This window comes from Phodopus roborovskii, unplaced genomic scaffold (genome assembly GCF_943737965.1).
Source record: "Phodopus roborovskii unplaced genomic scaffold, PHOROB, whole genome shotgun sequence".
Lineage (NCBI taxonomy): Eukaryota > Metazoa > Chordata > Mammalia > Rodentia > Cricetidae > Phodopus > Phodopus roborovskii.
This window is the reverse complement of record NW_026126638.1, coordinates 9,487,501-9,504,564: the sequence shown is the minus strand read 5'-3', so window position 1 is coordinate 9,504,564 and position 17,064 is coordinate 9,487,501. Positions and strand designations below refer to the sequence as shown.

General features: G+C 43.9%; 1 protein-coding gene across 2 annotated transcripts in view; it reads right to left on the bottom strand.

The window, feature by feature from the left end:
- Dera (deoxyribose-phosphate aldolase) overlaps window positions 1-17,064 on the bottom strand; it is a 79,240-nt gene that overhangs the window by 43,899 nt on the left and 18,277 nt on the right. The window contains exons 2-5 of one of the 2 annotated variants that reach the window (XM_051173100.1): window positions 12,394-12,491; window positions 10,948-11,095; window positions 9,332-9,427; window positions 7,579-7,713 (exon numbers count right to left, since the gene is read on the bottom strand). In XM_051173100.1, the coding sequence (XP_051029057.1) occupies window positions 7,579-7,713; window positions 9,332-9,427; window positions 10,948-11,095; window positions 12,394-12,491 (477 nt within the window). The remainder of the gene's footprint in view (window positions 1-7,578; window positions 7,714-9,331; window positions 9,428-10,947; window positions 11,096-12,393; window positions 12,492-17,064) is intronic. The other variant, XM_051173101.1, reaches the window with a different exon arrangement.

Genomic DNA, 17,064 nt, shown 5'->3' with positions numbered 1-17,064 from the left:
CATTGGGCACCTGAAAAATCTGAACGGAGCCAGTTCTTCTAATGGTCCGACATGACATAGTACTCTGGCTTAGTGTAATCTTCCTTCATTTCTTAAGAACACATAGTAAAGTATTCAAGGGTAATGAGTCAACAGGTATATAATTGGTCTCAAGTAGCTTATACAAATTATACCTATATATCATATATATGTAACATGTATGTGTATGTGTGTACACAAGCAAAAAAAGAAAACGAAAAAGTCAAACAGATAAATAACAGAATTTTGTAACAGGAGAATCTGAGAGATGCACAAACCTGAGTTCAGAGCACTATTTTTGTAGTTTTCTGTAAGTTTAATAAAATTACTCATAGCTAACACTTAAAACTGAATTTGATATTTTTATAGTTTGTTTAGGAGACAAATATTTTTCTAGGGAGTGTGTGGTGCTGAAAGTTTTCTATGGAGATATTTTATACCCTGCTTATCCTCATGTTGCAGATTCCTTTCTATGATTTTACATATAAGCCTATGACACATTTTTAATGGCCATACAATCTTCCATCACACAGATGCAAATTTTACTCAATCATTTTCCTGTTGTTAGAAGCCTAAGGTTCCAGATTTTTGGCTATGATGAACAACGCTTCAGTGAGGTACCGACAGCCAGGTCTTTGCATACCTCGTCACTCTAACCCCAAGAGTCTTTATTATATTTTTTCTGCTCACACATTTCCAAGTAATGTATGTTCACTGTTAAAAATTCAAACATTACAAAACTGAGGATCTCTCATTTAAAGGGAAAGGAAGAAAGAACAATTCTTGCCACGTACCAGAAAATAATAATTGGAAGGCTATTATAAAAGATGACTGACAAATGAAAATGTAATTCAAACACCATGAGTGCAAATTAGTCAGAAAAATGCAAAATTTAACAAAACACACACACCAGAGAAGCGGCTGGCAGAGTGATGTCATGTAAAAATCTGATAATAAATGTTTTGAGTTATAATGAGGTTTTCAGGATTTTGAAGGGGGTGTACCAGAAGCTCAAGATGTATCACACTGCAGGTACTTAATCAATATTGTCGCACGACTCACAGGAGTCGTTTCCAGCCCATCCCTGGTGCCCTCCCACTACCACCATGTTGATGAGGCGTGGAAGTCAGAACCCAGCCTCTGCCCACCATTCCTAGTTGGTAAACAGGTGAGGCTGTGTGGGCCGGCTGTCTATGACAGCAACCAGAGAACTCAGTCCCACCAGCAGAGGCCTGTGCGCATCAACAGCTCGGGTCCAGGGGATGCACAGGAAGCAGAAGGGGTCAGATTGCATCATGGGTTTGTTTTTTCTTTCTTACATCTATTTTTTAAACTGGTAAGTTAAGACTATGAAGACTGCACCAGTTAATGGGGTACCATGAGATATTTCAATGCCTGTATGTTTTGTTTGATATTTATGTCAAAGCAGACATACCTATCTCCTCTGACACTTGTTTCTTTACAGTGAAAATGCTGGAACAATTTTCCTTTAGCTCTTCGAGATGCAGTATGTAACAGGCTCCCCACTATGCAACAGCTCACCACAGCTTCTTGCTCTTAACTCCCCAACCCTTGATGAACCTTTCCCTCAATCTGATGTCAGACTCTATTTCTGCAGGGCTGCCCCCCCCCAATCACCAGGAACTACAGCATTTTCTTTTTTATTGTCAATCTCACAGCAGCTGGGAATCCATAGCATTTTCTAGAAAGGCTTAGCTCTACCTGTAGAAAACCACACTAGTATATCTTGCACATGTGAAACTATGATTTGAGGAAGGTTCTAAGTCTTTAGATGCCATGACTCCCGCCTAAGTCATAAAGCAATTTTTTTTTTTGTTTCATGCTATTCAAAGGCAGTTTTAAAAAATAATTGCCAGTGAACATATCTAAGCAATTATTTTTTGAGTGCCAGAGAGATGTTCAACACTGCACAGGAATGTCCTGAAAATAATGCTTAAGATAATTATATGTACAGTAAAACACTTAATATAAGATTGTACAGCAACCTTTCATACCAAAAAAAAAAAAAAAAAAAAAAAAAAAAAGGCACAGAACGTTCAACAACACGGCCTCATCCACCAGAGCAATTAATTAAACTTGTAAGGATAAAATAGAGATGGGCTTTATAAATCACCCAGCAGTGAAAGAACCCACAAGAAATAAAACACACACATTTTTGCCAATACTATCGAAGTGTTGAAGAATCATCGCCTAAAAACAAAAGCCATGAAAGCATCCAGCTGCACTAAGTGTCTCTGGACTCTCTCTGTTATAAACAACCTGGGGACAGAGGAACTCGATTATAGATTATGTGATTCCACTCCCAGAAAGTATCTATAGATTTAGAAATAGCTTTTCTGATGAGCTATTATTATTAATAGTTCTATAAAGGAAAACAAAAATAAGTTCTTCTGGGGGAATCTCCCATTTTTCTTGTGTTTACAAAAATAAGTAAATAACAAAAGGCAGACTATTGACCAGATGCCAGATATTCAGGATCCAGTTCATGCGAGGAAATGAAAGACATTCTGGCTTTTCTCTGGGAATTTCATTCTCTTTCACTGAATCCAGAAAGCTGTTAAGTGTGTGTGCTACAGACTAAGCTCAGAGAGCAACTGAGAGGTGGAGATGAAGAGGCTGTGGTCAGAGGTGATGGACAATACCCCCAACAGAACACACTGTGCAAAAAAACATCAGGTCTGGACCACAACCACAGATGTCCTGTGGATACTTGGTCCCCAAAGCCAGAGAAGGCAGCTCCAGTCCTAAGCTAACAGAACTAGACTCCAGAGCAAGGTCTAAATCTGAGAACATCTCTATGTCACTGGTAAATATATTAGGTTTATCTGTGTAACAGAAACAAGACCATCCCTAGGTGTATCAACTACAGAAGGCATGTAATTATCAAAGCTGCTCACAGAGTGCATGGACGATGAGGCCCTTGCGGCTAAAGCTTTCTCCAAGACATGCAATGCAATTTAGGTGTCAATGTCAACACATGTACGTGTGTGTGTGTGTGTGTGTGTGTGTGTGTGTACGCATAAACCACAGGACAGGAGTATTACTGACACTAAGAATGCCAGAGGCCTCGGGAGACTCTCACAGGAGCCTCTTGCTCCTTCACATCCAGCTCTCAGTTCTGGCTGTACCAGCACTGGCTCAGGAATGTGAGGGAAGGATATAGCAGGCTTTCTTGGACCATGAGGCAGCTCCCAAATCATGGCATGCAGACTGCTCAGCCTTAGCTTAAGCTTGTTTCTAGCTAGTTCTTTTAACTATCCCAATGTTCCTGTACCTCATCTACATACCATCCATCCTGCTTCCTCGGTGTCCGGCTGGCTGGCTCCCCTTTCCTCTCTGTCTGCCAGCCCATCCTATCGCTCTTCTGCCTAGCTACAGGCCATTCAGCTTTTTATTAGACCAATCAGGTGCCTTAGGCAGGCAAAGGGAGACAGTAGCACATCTTTACATAGTTAAACAAATATTCTATTCCACAACAGAAGGGAGCTGGATCAAGAACTTGGGAAATGCTTGTCATGTAATCCAGACAGCAAACAATACCCTCCTCACTCTGTACTAGGTGACAAACAGATATACACTTGTCAGCATGAGCAGGAGACAGGGACGTAATGTCAGGACAGGGCAGTGTGAATGAGGTAAACATGGCTTAGGGAAAAGGACTAACAGAATGGGACCATGCTGCAAGGACAGGGTAAGACTAAACAAAAAGTATTCTGTAATGGAGACCGCAGCAGCCATCACTGCTCAGGTAGGGCATTTCAGGAATGCTGGGATTTCAGTATTTTCTGAATGCATCACCACACTCAAGATAACAAAACCACCAACAAAATCATCCTCAGTAAACAAGGAGGCACCTCATCTAATAAGGTTTCTTTATTACATTGTTAATAGAGGGAAAGGTAACTACCCCCCCCCATGCGCCAGATTCCCTGATTTCAAGATGACTTACAGACTCCGAGTCTCTGCTTCTCTGAAAACAGTGCTGAGTGATACAGTTGAAAAGGAAAGTGGACAGGAGCCTAGAACACACGGAACAAGCAAGCAGATGAGGACTCCAGTGCTTAGGGGTCTGGTAGCCAACATGGAAGACAATGTGGCTGAACCTGGCTCTCTCTACAGAGTAGAGAAGTGATCTAATGCCTGTTTCTGTCCTCCTTGGGCATGAGACATGTGTGTGATGCATATACGTAAATGGAGGCAAAACACTGATATACACACAAAAAAAATAAAAAAAATAAAAAAATAAAAGGAATAAGATAAGAATGGGAGCGTGGTATCTGAGCAAAAGTTGCCCCCCACTATTTGAATGAGATAGGAGTGGAGCTATTTAAAGGATTAGGAGGTGTGGCTTTACTGGAGGAGGCGTGGCTTTACTGGAGGAGGTGTGGCCTGGTACAGGAAGTGTGTCACTGAGGATGGGCTTGGAGGTTTCGCCCAAACCAGGCTGAGTGGCTCGCTCTTCTAACTGCCTTTGGATCCAGATTTGGCTACTTCCATATGTCCAGATGGTTCCCGCTACCAAGTCTGCCTGCACACCTCCAGTCTCCCTGACATGATGACAACAGACTAAAACTGTGAAACTGTAAACAAGTCCCAATTAAATGCTTTCATTTACAAGAGTTTCCATGGCCACACATGCGTCTCTTTACAGCAACAGAACACAGAGACAGGATCTCATATGCAGTCTCCTCACAGAGCTCAGAGCACCCAAGGTGGAGCCGTCAGCTTCTGGGCCATGAGACATGGACAAGGGGGGAATTTAAAATGGCTGGGTCTATTTCTGTTGTGCTTCACAAAGGGCAACACTGTAGTTCATCTTTCCTGGCACCCACTTGCTGGGATCTAGGCTCACTCTAGAAAGAAACATGTGGGCACATCTGTAAGAGAATGTCTCTCAGAACAGCCCTGTGGGTAGCAGGAGCCCTGTGGGTAGCAGGAGCCCTGTGGGTAGCAGGAGCCCTCCTCTGCGGTCCCAGGCTGAATAATAAAAGGAGAAAGTGAGCTGAACATTGCATTCATCTCCTCCTGAATCAGGACTTGAGACTTTGTTTGATGTCTCTGCCGGGATGGGCTGTCTCAAGATAAGCCATTTCTTCCTCAAGCTGCCTTCATTGGGCATTTTGCTACAGCAATGAGAAAAGCAGATAACACACAGTGTAACTTAGCAACCTGAGGAGAGAACCCAACACACAGAAATGTAACAGCCTGGTGGGCATTCCCACCAGTTCCTTCCACAAAATGAATATACAGCTCCTAATTCAGTAAACATCTAATCCAAAAACAGGGCAGTGAATAACACAATACACAATCAAGCTGAGAATCAAAATTAAGACAAAATACTGCGATGAGGGAAAGGCTTAAAAGTCACTGCTGGTTTCTGTTTAGAAAGGAATTTCTAGCATTAAATGCTCCTTTTCAATTTGGTTTGGGTCAAGAGGTTATTAACACCATAAAAAAAAGTTAATGGAAAAGTATGGTCTAGGACAAAAATGTGTTATTATATTTTGTGGAAATGCCTACTTTGGGGAAATTATTATCTCAAAAACAGCCATTCCTAAGTCTGTTAAAGGCTAGCCAATTACATCAAAACCCATCTCCTATTGGATTTTATTTTTCAATTAGAAGAACTTGAGAGACAAGAGCACAAGTTATAATACAAACTGCTCGTCTCTGTCGCCACCTGCTTGTAAAAGACATAAAGAACAAACATTTCCCGATTTATTTAAAATATGACGCATATTTACATTATCCACAACTCTGAAATCTGTGACCAAAAGCAGATCAGCAGAATACATAAGAACAAGAACATATATAAGATATGACTTTTAAGAAAGATTAAGAATACCCAAAACACACACAGACCATAGTCCTAGACGGGGCACAAGTTTAAAAAAAAAAAAAAAAAGGTTTGTGAACTGCTAATAACGGTAGTATAGCTAAGAGAGGGGGAAGGAAATGGGAAAGACTGGAATGTAGCTCGTACTCCTGCTGAAAACCATGTTTTCCAGCTTCGCGTGTGGCCGCTGATGGTGACCTTGTAATTGACTCGGTTCAAGCCAATAGGATGCAATAAACAGGGTGTGGAGATTTCGCATGGGGCAGGCCCTCCTTTCCCTACTGTGTAACAGACACACATGCTTCATAACTGGAAGATGGTACTGGTCAAGGTCTCTGGCATAACACTCTCAAGACTTCCTCTGAGTAGCATGTAATTAAACTGCTGACTGAATCTCTGTTGCCTCCTAACAAAACACAAATGGTTCACAGGTGCTGAACAACAGAACTGGGTTTCAGAAACAAACGTTTACAGATAAATGTCAGTCTTCTCTCTCAGACCTGGTTTCAATATCTGTTGTCTCAGTTAATAGGGTTTGACTTCCAACTGAAACTACTGAATAGAAGGCCCAGAAATAGACAATTCATAGGCTTCCCATGGCACCAGTGATAAAATCTCATGTTGTCCCACTTTGTCCCGCCCTGGGAGTGGAACATCTTTTGTCCAGCATATGCTACATGCCCCTTAGGCGCTAAAGCCATCTCAGTTACCAGATGGATACATCTCAGTTAACAGTGATACATAGTAGCCAGCAAGATGGCTCAGGAGGTAAAGACACCAATAACCAAGCCTGATGACCTGAGTTTGATTCCCCAGGACACACGCGGAGGAAGAAAACTGACCCCTAAAAGTTGTCCTCTGCTATCCACAGTCGAGCCTTGGTATATATACATCCCCCCCATACACCCACAAATAAATACAAAATAAATTAACAGTGACCAACTGATCCTCCATACTTAAAATATGTGGTTTGCTTGATATGTACATCTACCAAGAAACAATATATTATCTTGGTATTAATTTAGTTTCATTTAAGAAGTTAGTTATATTCCATGCTATGGTAATTTTTTTCAGACTGTACTATAGTTATTTTAGTTATTATTAATGTCCTCACCTTTAGGATACAAGACATATATATAAGAATAGGTAAAATCCATTTCATTATTTTAGACCCCGTTGTAAAAATAGTATCCTGTTACTGGAATGACATTATCTTATTGCGGTCTGGCATGACAGTGAGGCCCTAACTCTGAAGATGAATATGCAATAACATTTATGGTAGTAAAAACACACTGAATCAGCTTACTAATAGCACACATCCTCAAAGTCCACAAAGACTAATGTAAAAAGGGTGACCTCCCTGAATATACTCAAATAAACCTTGCTTGGAAGGCTTACCTAGAGTGATTTATGTTTTGAAAACCAAAACAGTACAGAATAGTCATAACTCTTAAAAAGGAAGCAAATAATAAAGTTTAATCTGGTTTTACTGCATGGAATAACTGAACACCTAATTACACAGACGGACATACGTTTCTGCAGACAGGGAATGATCTAGACTTATAAGGACCTCAAGAGCAGCACTCTTAGCCAGGTCTCCTCTGACCTCTGACTTGATTCCCAAGTCAGGCTGCCTCCTTCCAGATCTGCACATAACCCACCAGGAAGGGCTGGGCTCGCTGGGAGCAAGGACCCGCACCTACCTTCCCACCGGCCGGTCAGTACCAGGGTCCTGTTAATGACCACGTCTATTTCAGTGGCGCCATCCTCTACTGCCAGTCTGATCTCTTCCAATCGTGTCTTTAAATGAGTCTGTCCAGCTGGAAAGCCAGTGGCCACTGGGAGAGATTTAAAGGAAAGGGAACAGGGAGGGGAGGATGAGGGAGGTCAGTCGGTAGGACGAAGTGAGAGATGACAGCACCAAGGGTACTTTAGCATCACTCGGGAAACACAAGGCAACATGCAGGGCCGAGTGCAAGCGAGCACCCGCTTTGGGGGGGGACATGGTAACATGAGCCTCTCTGGAAGTTCAGTTGTTGCTGAGATATTTGCACAGCACACATAGTAAGTAGGGGGGAGCACCTGTCACTGCAGGGGGAGGGGGAGCACCTGTCACTGCAGGGGGAGGGGGAGCACCTGTCACTGCAGGGGGAGGGGGAGCACCTGTCACTGCAGGGGGAGGGGGAGCACCTGTCACTGCAGGGGAGAGCACCTGTCACTGCAGGGGGGAAGCACCTGTCACTGCAGGGGGGAAGCACCCGTCACTGCAGGGGGAGGGGGAGCACCTGTTACTGCAGGGAGGAGGGAGAGCACCTGTCACTGCAGGGGGGAGGGGGAGCACCTGACACTGCAGGGAGGGGGAGTACCTGACACTGCAGGGGGAGCACCTGTCACTGCAGGGACAAGGCCAAGAAAGCACAGAAGAAAAACACACACCTACGGTTTTGAGAACTAGAAGTTTTTCCCATTCACTCACCTCTGCTCCTAAGCATGCCTGCCGTCCTTTCCTACCCTACAAACTCCTGGGGTCTGCTGCCACAGACCACACACATTGCTCTGGTGTGTAAATGAGAGGCTAACGCACTGAGATGGTGAAAACTAAGGACGACAGAGGGGTAGCTGTCAAATATGTTGGCCATCCTCCCACACAGGCTACACACAAACAAACTTAGTGCAGGGGCTGGAGCAATGGCTTGGCACTGAGAAGCAGGGATGCTTTCGGGAAAGCTTCAGCCCCAGCACCCACAAGGCGGCTCACGCCATCTACAGTAGTGTTAGAGGAACTTCTTCCTCTGACTTCTGTGAGTGCTCACAGGGTCCTGATTCCTAAGAACCCATGCAAGTACAAACAACATAAAAGATAAACCTTACAAGATGACAAGTGAAATAAGCAGCTCATCTTTGTAAATTTTTTCTTTTTCTTTTCTTTTTGAGGCATGGTCTTTCCATGTAGCCGAGGCTGGCCTTGAAGAAGTAGCAATCCCCCTGCCTCAGCCTCCTAAATGCTGGAATTATAAGCATGTTCCAACATACCTGACTCAGACTGTTCATGTAAAGTACTAGGACATTCTTGTAGCCTTTTTAAAAACTAGAATCTAATATGATCTGTCTCTACCTCTCTATCAACAGACACATGCACTGAAGCTTCTTATAGTATTTTTATTATTATTATTATTATTATTATTATTCATTTCATGTGTACATATGTGCACATAAAGTCAGAAGACAATTTGAGGGAGTTAGCTGTCTCCTTCCACAGCGTGGGCTTCGGGCATCTAAGTCAGTAGCCAGCTGTGTCAAGAGGCATGTTTATTTCACTAAAATCATGCATCAACACAACTACATTTATGAAAGCAACACAATCACAGTATAAATGTATGGAGGACACTCCAGGCTGACTGTGCTAAAGAACCCCAGATGTTGAAAAACAGGGGTAAAAGCCACCGAAAGTCTTACCTGATGCCACGGGGATACTGCAGCCTGCGGCCTTCAGCGCCTTCACGGCGTCGCAAACACGGGCAGGATAGACACAGACCGCAGCCGTGGTGATGCCTATGAAGAGGGAATAACAGGCTGCTTTACATGGAGTTCGGCAAAGACACTACACCTTAAATTATCATTTCTAGGACAACACTGGCAGAAATCAAACAAAAGGGGGAAAGACTTTCCCCACACAAGCCACAGCGATAGGTGGGAGTCAGAGGGTATCTCTCAAATGCCGGTTCTCTCCTTCCAACCATGTGGCTTCCAGGGATCAGACTCAGGTCCTGCACCATCAGGCTTGGCAGCAAGCCCCTCTCCTCTTGGACCTTCTCACCCCGGGAAGCTTTGTTCATCGCTCGCTGTTTCCAGCTCCTGGAAACACACGTGGGTTCTTGATCTTTCTAGTTACAGACAAGTTCTGAGACACCGTTCTTTGAGGTCATTTAACCTAATTCAATTATTCTCCTCCCAATTCCTAAACAGTATACTTAGTTAGAAATATTTTATTTCATGCACATGACAAATCTACTTTTACATGGCATTTGGACAGCCAGCAGATGAAGAAAAATGCAAAGGAAACTCAGAGTAACTCAATAAAATGGGATCTAAATGTCCTCCTTTGTAAGAACAGTAAGATGCTGTGGTGGTTTCAATCATGTGGTGCTTGCACTGGGCTAACTCTGCATTTTACCTGCACACACAGAAACTGAACACTCCAGAGCCAAGAAGCATCCACCTACGGAGAAGAGCTCTGCGTCCCAAAACGAGCAAGTGACACCACTTGCGGAGCCCTGGCAGCACCTCCTGGCTCTCCGGGTCTTTTTCTCATTAGAAAATAGAAAAGATTGGAGCTGGAGACATAGCCCAGGGGTAAAGAGTGCCGCTAGCTCTTCCACAGGTGCTGAGTTCAACTCCCAGCAACCACATGGTGCTCACATCCAGAATGAGATCTGGTGCCCTCTTCTGGCACACAGGAGTATAGGCAGACAGAACACCATATACATAAAATAAAGAAAATAGAAAGACCACCACCATCGCCACTGCCCCCAGTCTTCTCCATGTTTCAAATACGCTCAAAACTCAGGGCAGCTTCTTAGCATTTTTCTCACAGGGACACTAAGAGGGTGACAGGAGTCTTTGTTGGTTTTTGTTCGTTTTGTTTGTTTTTTGTTTTTTTGTAAGTTCTAACCTAATGGGCAGTACTTCTCATTTGCATTTTATTCTCAAGGGCCTTACATTTATTTCACGAATGTGATGTAATCAGTAAGTAATGAGACTGGCTTTCCTCTCGTGGCTAGGGACTCAGAGCCTGTATTTCAGTCACCAGATAGAAAGGGTCCCAAACTGAAGAACCAAGGAAACTCTCAACCAACATCTTCTGGTCAAAGATGCAAAACCTGCCCTGAATCCAAGGCTTGGAATCTCTTCCGTCTTTGAAGGGGGAATCGCAGTGGTCCGTCTACATACACAGATCAGGGATCCAGCAGGGACCTGAAGTCATAGCATATTAGCAGGTGCTTGTCAGGTCCCGGGGCTCCAGAAATTTCCACTATAACCAGGTAGTCACAGCCAGACTTCACCCGCCTCACCTTTGTCCTGCATATTTAAGGCTTTTAAGAGGTCTTGCCGGATTGGGTATTTGGCTTTGTAACAGAGCCGTTGGACGTTAGAAAATGTGTCATCCCCAGAAAGTGTAGTAAGGTCTATACATGTAACAGCCTTCAGGAGCCACGCGGCCTAGACGGGGAGGAGAAATAAGGGAATAGGAAGGTGAACCCTGAAGCTTGTAGAGAAACGTGAGACAAAATATGAGTGCTAACCTCTGAGGTCATGCTCCTATAAAGCGTTTTCTGATGCAGGGTATAAGCAGAGCTTGAGAATGACTAAGCGCAGCCAGCAAGGTAGCTCAGCAAGGAAAGGAGCTTGCTGCCAAGCTTGAGGACCTGAGTTCTATCCCCAAGGCTCACCTGGTAGAAGGATACAACCAACTCCTACAACTTGTTCTACTCCTGCATGTATGCTAGGGTACACACACACAATTTAAATATTGAATTATTTTTAATATTTAATATTAAATATTAAATTATTAAATATTAAAATATTAAATTATTAAATTAAAATTAAATATTAAATTAAATTATTTTTAAAAGAATGGCAATCAAAATGAACATTAACCAGAATAAAACAAAAAAACAGACTTCATTTTTTTTTTCTACTCCACCAACTCCTGCCATTTCTGACTTCTCCAGTTCATCAGTCAAGGACCAGCTGCAAATGCAGTACTGTGGGATGTACCTTCGTTTTACTTTCTTCCCCAGGACCCAAGGTCAGGCAATGTTTTCCGAACTCTCCAAGTTCCTGGGTTGTTTTTTTTTTTTTTTTTAATCCAATTCCATTATTAAAACAATCCTCATATTTTCTAACTCACTCTAATTTTTTTTTCCCTTTTAATCTTTTCAACCAGGGTGAGCAGAATGGGAAATGTTACTTGAAAGGCCTCTGTCCCAATGCTCTGCTCCTCTTGTGAAATGAACCCCGAAGGCCTTTTGGGGCTGCACAGCGCACCTCAGTCTGCCAGGCACCAAGGATGCTTGACTGGGAGGGTGGCACCAAGCATCGCTTTTGGAATCTTCACTCCAAAAGTGAAGTAAACGCCCCTACCTCAGCAGTGGACACACCGGGTGTAGATGTTTATGGCTTTAAAATTAAAAAAGAAGGCATCTGAAGAAAGCACGGCTAAGAGACTGAATAAATCGTGTTGAGGAAATGTGCCGTTTAATCCGCTCATGAATAAAGATGCCTCAAATTCATTTGCGGTTTGGCCACTCAAGAGTGATAAGATTCTTAACTTGTTTGGATAAATGCGTTATCTTTCTCCAACCCATCATCATCATATATGAATTATTAAAATAAGCCGTGGACAGCTGCAATCCTTTAAGTTGAGATGCATCCTGAGCGAAATTCAATACTGTGGCCTTGAGGGAAGAGGCATCGTGAGGCGTGGGGACAGAATGCTCAGGAGGGAGGGTCTGTACCTGCCATTCCTTCTTCACGCTTCTTCGAGCCTGGATCTGTCCTGCCCGCCTCAGAACAGCCGCCTGGTTCACTTGAACTCTGGAGATCCAGCTAAGATCTACAAGGAGAAGAGTAACACTTCTAAGTTTTAAAAAGGACATACCCTTCCTTCATTATCACTGTCCTTTCAAAACATGTATGTCTTGGGGGTGGCAAGATGGCTCAGTCAGTAAAGCACTTGCTGTGTAAGCCCGATGGTCTGGGTTCAACCCCCAGGACCAACTTCAAGGTGGAGAGAGAGACGCGACCCCCCTAAAGGTGTCCTTTAACATGCACACTCACAGGCACGAGCCTGCACGGCACACACGTACACAAAACAATAAATACGTTTTTTTTAAAGTAGTGCTGCTTCTTCACACAATAACAACCTTGTAGCAAACCTGGTCATCACGTACACAAAACAATAAATACGTTTTTTTTAAAGTAGTGCTGCTTCTTCACACAATAACAACCTTGTAGCAAACCTGGTCATCACAAGACATACTGCATGTAAACTAGAGTGCGTTTGAAAGAAACTACAAGACGCCATGCTGATTGATTACAGCCCTCAGCGCGGCAGGGGGTGTGCCCTCCTCCCCAGTACTCCTTGTCTCACCTCTGACAGAGAAGACTTATTTGTGAGTGTCGAGTCCAGGAGAGTGGATGATAAATACAAACTTAAGTGAATTAGCGAATACTTGCGGGCATCTTTGATCACTACTCACTTACTGACAAGATTAATACCCGCTAGATGCTGATGATACAGCCCATCAAAAGAGGATTTTTCAAAATGTACTAGAAATAACAACACTGTAGCAGACATTCAAAACAGGGAAGGGGGGGGGGGAAACTCACTCAAAGATGCAGGAGACATGGCTTCAATGTGGCCCCTCCTCTGTTTGTTTTGACACTAGCTGTATGTAGCTAAACGACCTTGGTGGAAAGTCAGCCAGCTTCCCATAAAATGTTACATTTAGATGCATCTCTGCCACAGAACTTAGATAGGGTTTTTGAAGAGCAGAGCTGGAACTTCCTTTTGTACCTAATTCAATGTGGATCATGGTCTTGCCTTTAAGAGTCCAGTGTCTGATGCCCATGATTTTCAATGCCACCCATGGATCTCTGGCAGCAGGCAGCCTCACCATGGGAAGCTAGATGTGCACCCATTCATCTACTGTAGCTGGCCTCGTTTCTATTCTGCAGGAACCTCATGGTTTTGAATTAGGGTCTTAAAAGACAATGACGGGTGAAGCGTACTCATTAGGAAATATGTGTCAATCACACAGCTCCCTGACGTTCTGGAGAACTTCTGACTGCAGACTGTACTGTGTACAGGTCAGGTGAACTATCTCTGTGACCAAACACCTACGGGAAACAACTAAGGGAGGAGGGTTACTTTAGCCCATGTCACACTGCCCTGTGCAATTCGGAAACAACATCTTTGCAAAAAGTGTTCACCTCCTGGCCAACCAGGAAGCAGAAAAAGTCTAAGTCAGAAAAGGACCCAAGATTCTTGAGACGGCTCAGGGCACGATTGCCACCAACCATGACAACCTGAGCTCAACCTGGGAACAAATGACGGAAAAGGAGAATGAACTCTAGAGATACGTCCTCTGACTCCATACACAGATACCCGCACACCATCACACGCTAGCTTGTGCACACACACACACACACACACACACACACACACACACACACACACACACACCCCACAGTGAAAGCAAGGGAAGGAATGGGGGACCAGGACATGATACTAAGCTGCCAGTGACCTGCTTCTTCCCGGAGAATCCACCTGTCATTAATGCCATCATATGAATTATGAGCCCATCAAGGGATTCATTCATTCATGCATGCATGCATTCATTCATGATCTACCTGTCTCTGGAGAGGCCCACACAGACACGCCCAGAGCTGTACCTCATCAGCCCTACAGGCACCCCTCAATTCTATCACACTGATTAGTAACACAATACTAAAGAGTTCACTCTTCACAAAGATGAGACCTGGGCCCACCAGGGCAATCAGTGGGTCTCCATCACAAACCTTCCTTCCCATTCCCACCTATGGGTTCTTACAAGTATCGATACTAATGGTACAGAAATTCCAAATTTGAGTAACAGCTACAGAGATATTATTCACTATCACTAAAGTAGGAACCAAGTTTGTTTTTTTTTTTTTTTTGTTTGTTTGTTTGTTTTTTTATTTCTGGTTATTTTGTTAGCTGAAATCATTTAATAAAATAGATTTTCAACATTTGAATCCATCGGTTCTGCTCCTTAAGAAATCACTGTCTTGCTTCTTTGCTGAGGCACCTCGACAGAACACAGACGCCTGGGCTAGGCAGACTCCTGCCCTTCTTTCTACCCAAAGGTCGTGGATTTGAGGCAGAGTCCGGGGAGCAACACTCAACAGACACAAGGGTGCACACAGCTCATTTAAGAGTGAGAAGAGCCAGGCGGCAGTGGTGCTCGCCTTTAATCCCAGCACAGGGAGGCAGAGGCAGGCGGATCTCTGATTTCAAGGCCAGCCTGGCCTACAGAGCAAGTTCCAGGACAGCCAGGGCTACACAGAGAAACCCTGTTTTGAAAAACAAAGAGTTAGAAGAACAGGGCTCTGTCCAAATGGAGGAGAGGCTTAAAACAAACAGCAAACAAACAGTAACCACTTGACCATGTCTACAGGTGATTAAACTCACGGTAGATTCAGGTGGACAGTAAAGCCAAGAGTTGTACAGGATCATAAGGGTCATGGTCAAAATGCTGAAGCCAGTCAACCTAGGGCTCTTTTCTCAAAGTTCTCCCTCTTCGTCCCTCACGCCCACTGAGCTTCCACCGCTGATGGGAGACCTGAGCAAACCCCAAGGGTCCACCATCCCTCAGCTTTCACACAAACATCTCCCTCTCCTCCCCTCTAGCACTGGGCCTCGGTGATCCTGAACGACCAGCAATCTCCTGATTTGTTGTTTTACATTCTGTCTCTGGGTCTTGTGTTCTATTTTTTCCTGTTCCCTAGAATGTCCTTCCTTACCTTGTATGAACAGCGAACTCCCACCAACCTGCTAAGACTCAGCCGATTAGGTCCTTGGTTAGCTGCCCAGAAACCCATATAAATTAGCCAGAGTGAGATAAACTTGTAATTCTAGCCCTGGGAGAATGAAGTGTATGAGGTCATCCTTAGACAGAACAGCAGATTCAGGGCTAGCCTGGGCTACATGAGACCTGTCTCAGAAAAGAGAGGAAAGGGGGAGGAGGGGAGGGGCGGGCAGGTCCCTTCTTTGGGACCCTTTCTAATGCTCACAAGCTGCACATTCTTCAGCTCCGCCCTTCTAAATGACTTCGCTTTCTAACTTTTCAGTCCTGCCCCTTCACCTGGAACAGCACTGACTATGTTAAACTCTTTAACACCTCCAACGGGTACTTAAAATCTCAAGCAAAGTATATGGCAGCCGGTGGCACTCAAGTAAGATGAAGGGTTCTCCAAGTCCAGAAACTGACTCATCCCATCTTCCCCAGGTCACAAAGGATGTCTAGATGGGATGCTTGGGCACATCCTCCTTAAAACGTACTTTCCAGTGCAGTGCGAATCCCACCTAAGAGTAGAACGCACGAGGCCAGTACTCACACTGCTTCTGCCGCTGACCACAGGCCCCTGTGAGGCTCCTACTGGAGAATGTAACAGGAATTACCTCTCCCAGGATCAGCTTCAGCTGCTAAAAATATCATTAACGGTCATAAAATTACCCGGCCCCATATTTAATCCAGCCGCAGAATTTGCCTCTGTGACCTCCCATGGCAATGAATTATATTAAGTGACGACCTCATTTTATTAGCACTTCATTTGCTACCCTTTAATTTCGTCAAATAACCCTTGTTCTCCTATCACGGGGTCTGGGGAAGAAAGGATTTTGTGACCTTTGTTATGCCCTTCAAAACTATTAATATTCCATTCAAGTACCCTTTAGCGTCTTCTCACCAGGAGAAACAGCTCTAACACACACACTCTCATCAGGACCATAGAATCTTCTGCTTCGGAGGCCACGGCGGGTTTCAAGTTCATGTGTCTTTGGGGACAGCAGACATGAAACTATAATTGTTAGGCAGCAATGCCCCTACTTACACTTTCTGATGACAAAAACTGGGCTGTTTTCTCAGAATGTCACTTTGGAAACATCCAGGCCCTCTGCTCGTCAGTTATTAATTTGTTCTCAAATACTTGTCTCCTTTTTTTTTTTTTTTTTTTTTTTTTTTTACTTTTCTGGTTTGAATCTCAGTGGACAGGGGAGCTTTCTAGTCTCCCTGACGCTTCGTTTTCGTTTGTTTGGGGTCCTTCACATAATTCCTAACCCACATGGTATGAAATAACAACCCCTCCTGAGGAGAAGCATGCTAACTTCACCTCTGTTCCCAAGGAATAAAAATCATGACCTATGATTAGACACAACATTCCCCCAAAGGGGAGAATTTTGATTCTCACCTAAGCTGAGCTGGCTTCCGGTTCTGCCTCCAAGCACATCAATTTACAACGGCGTGCACTCGTGTATTTAATACCCAAGTACCCTTCTTAGTTGTACTCACACAGCTGTCTGTAATTTCAGTATTGTTTGTTTTCAAGTCTAATTTGCACCCTCCCAGGAATCAGCCACACCCTCC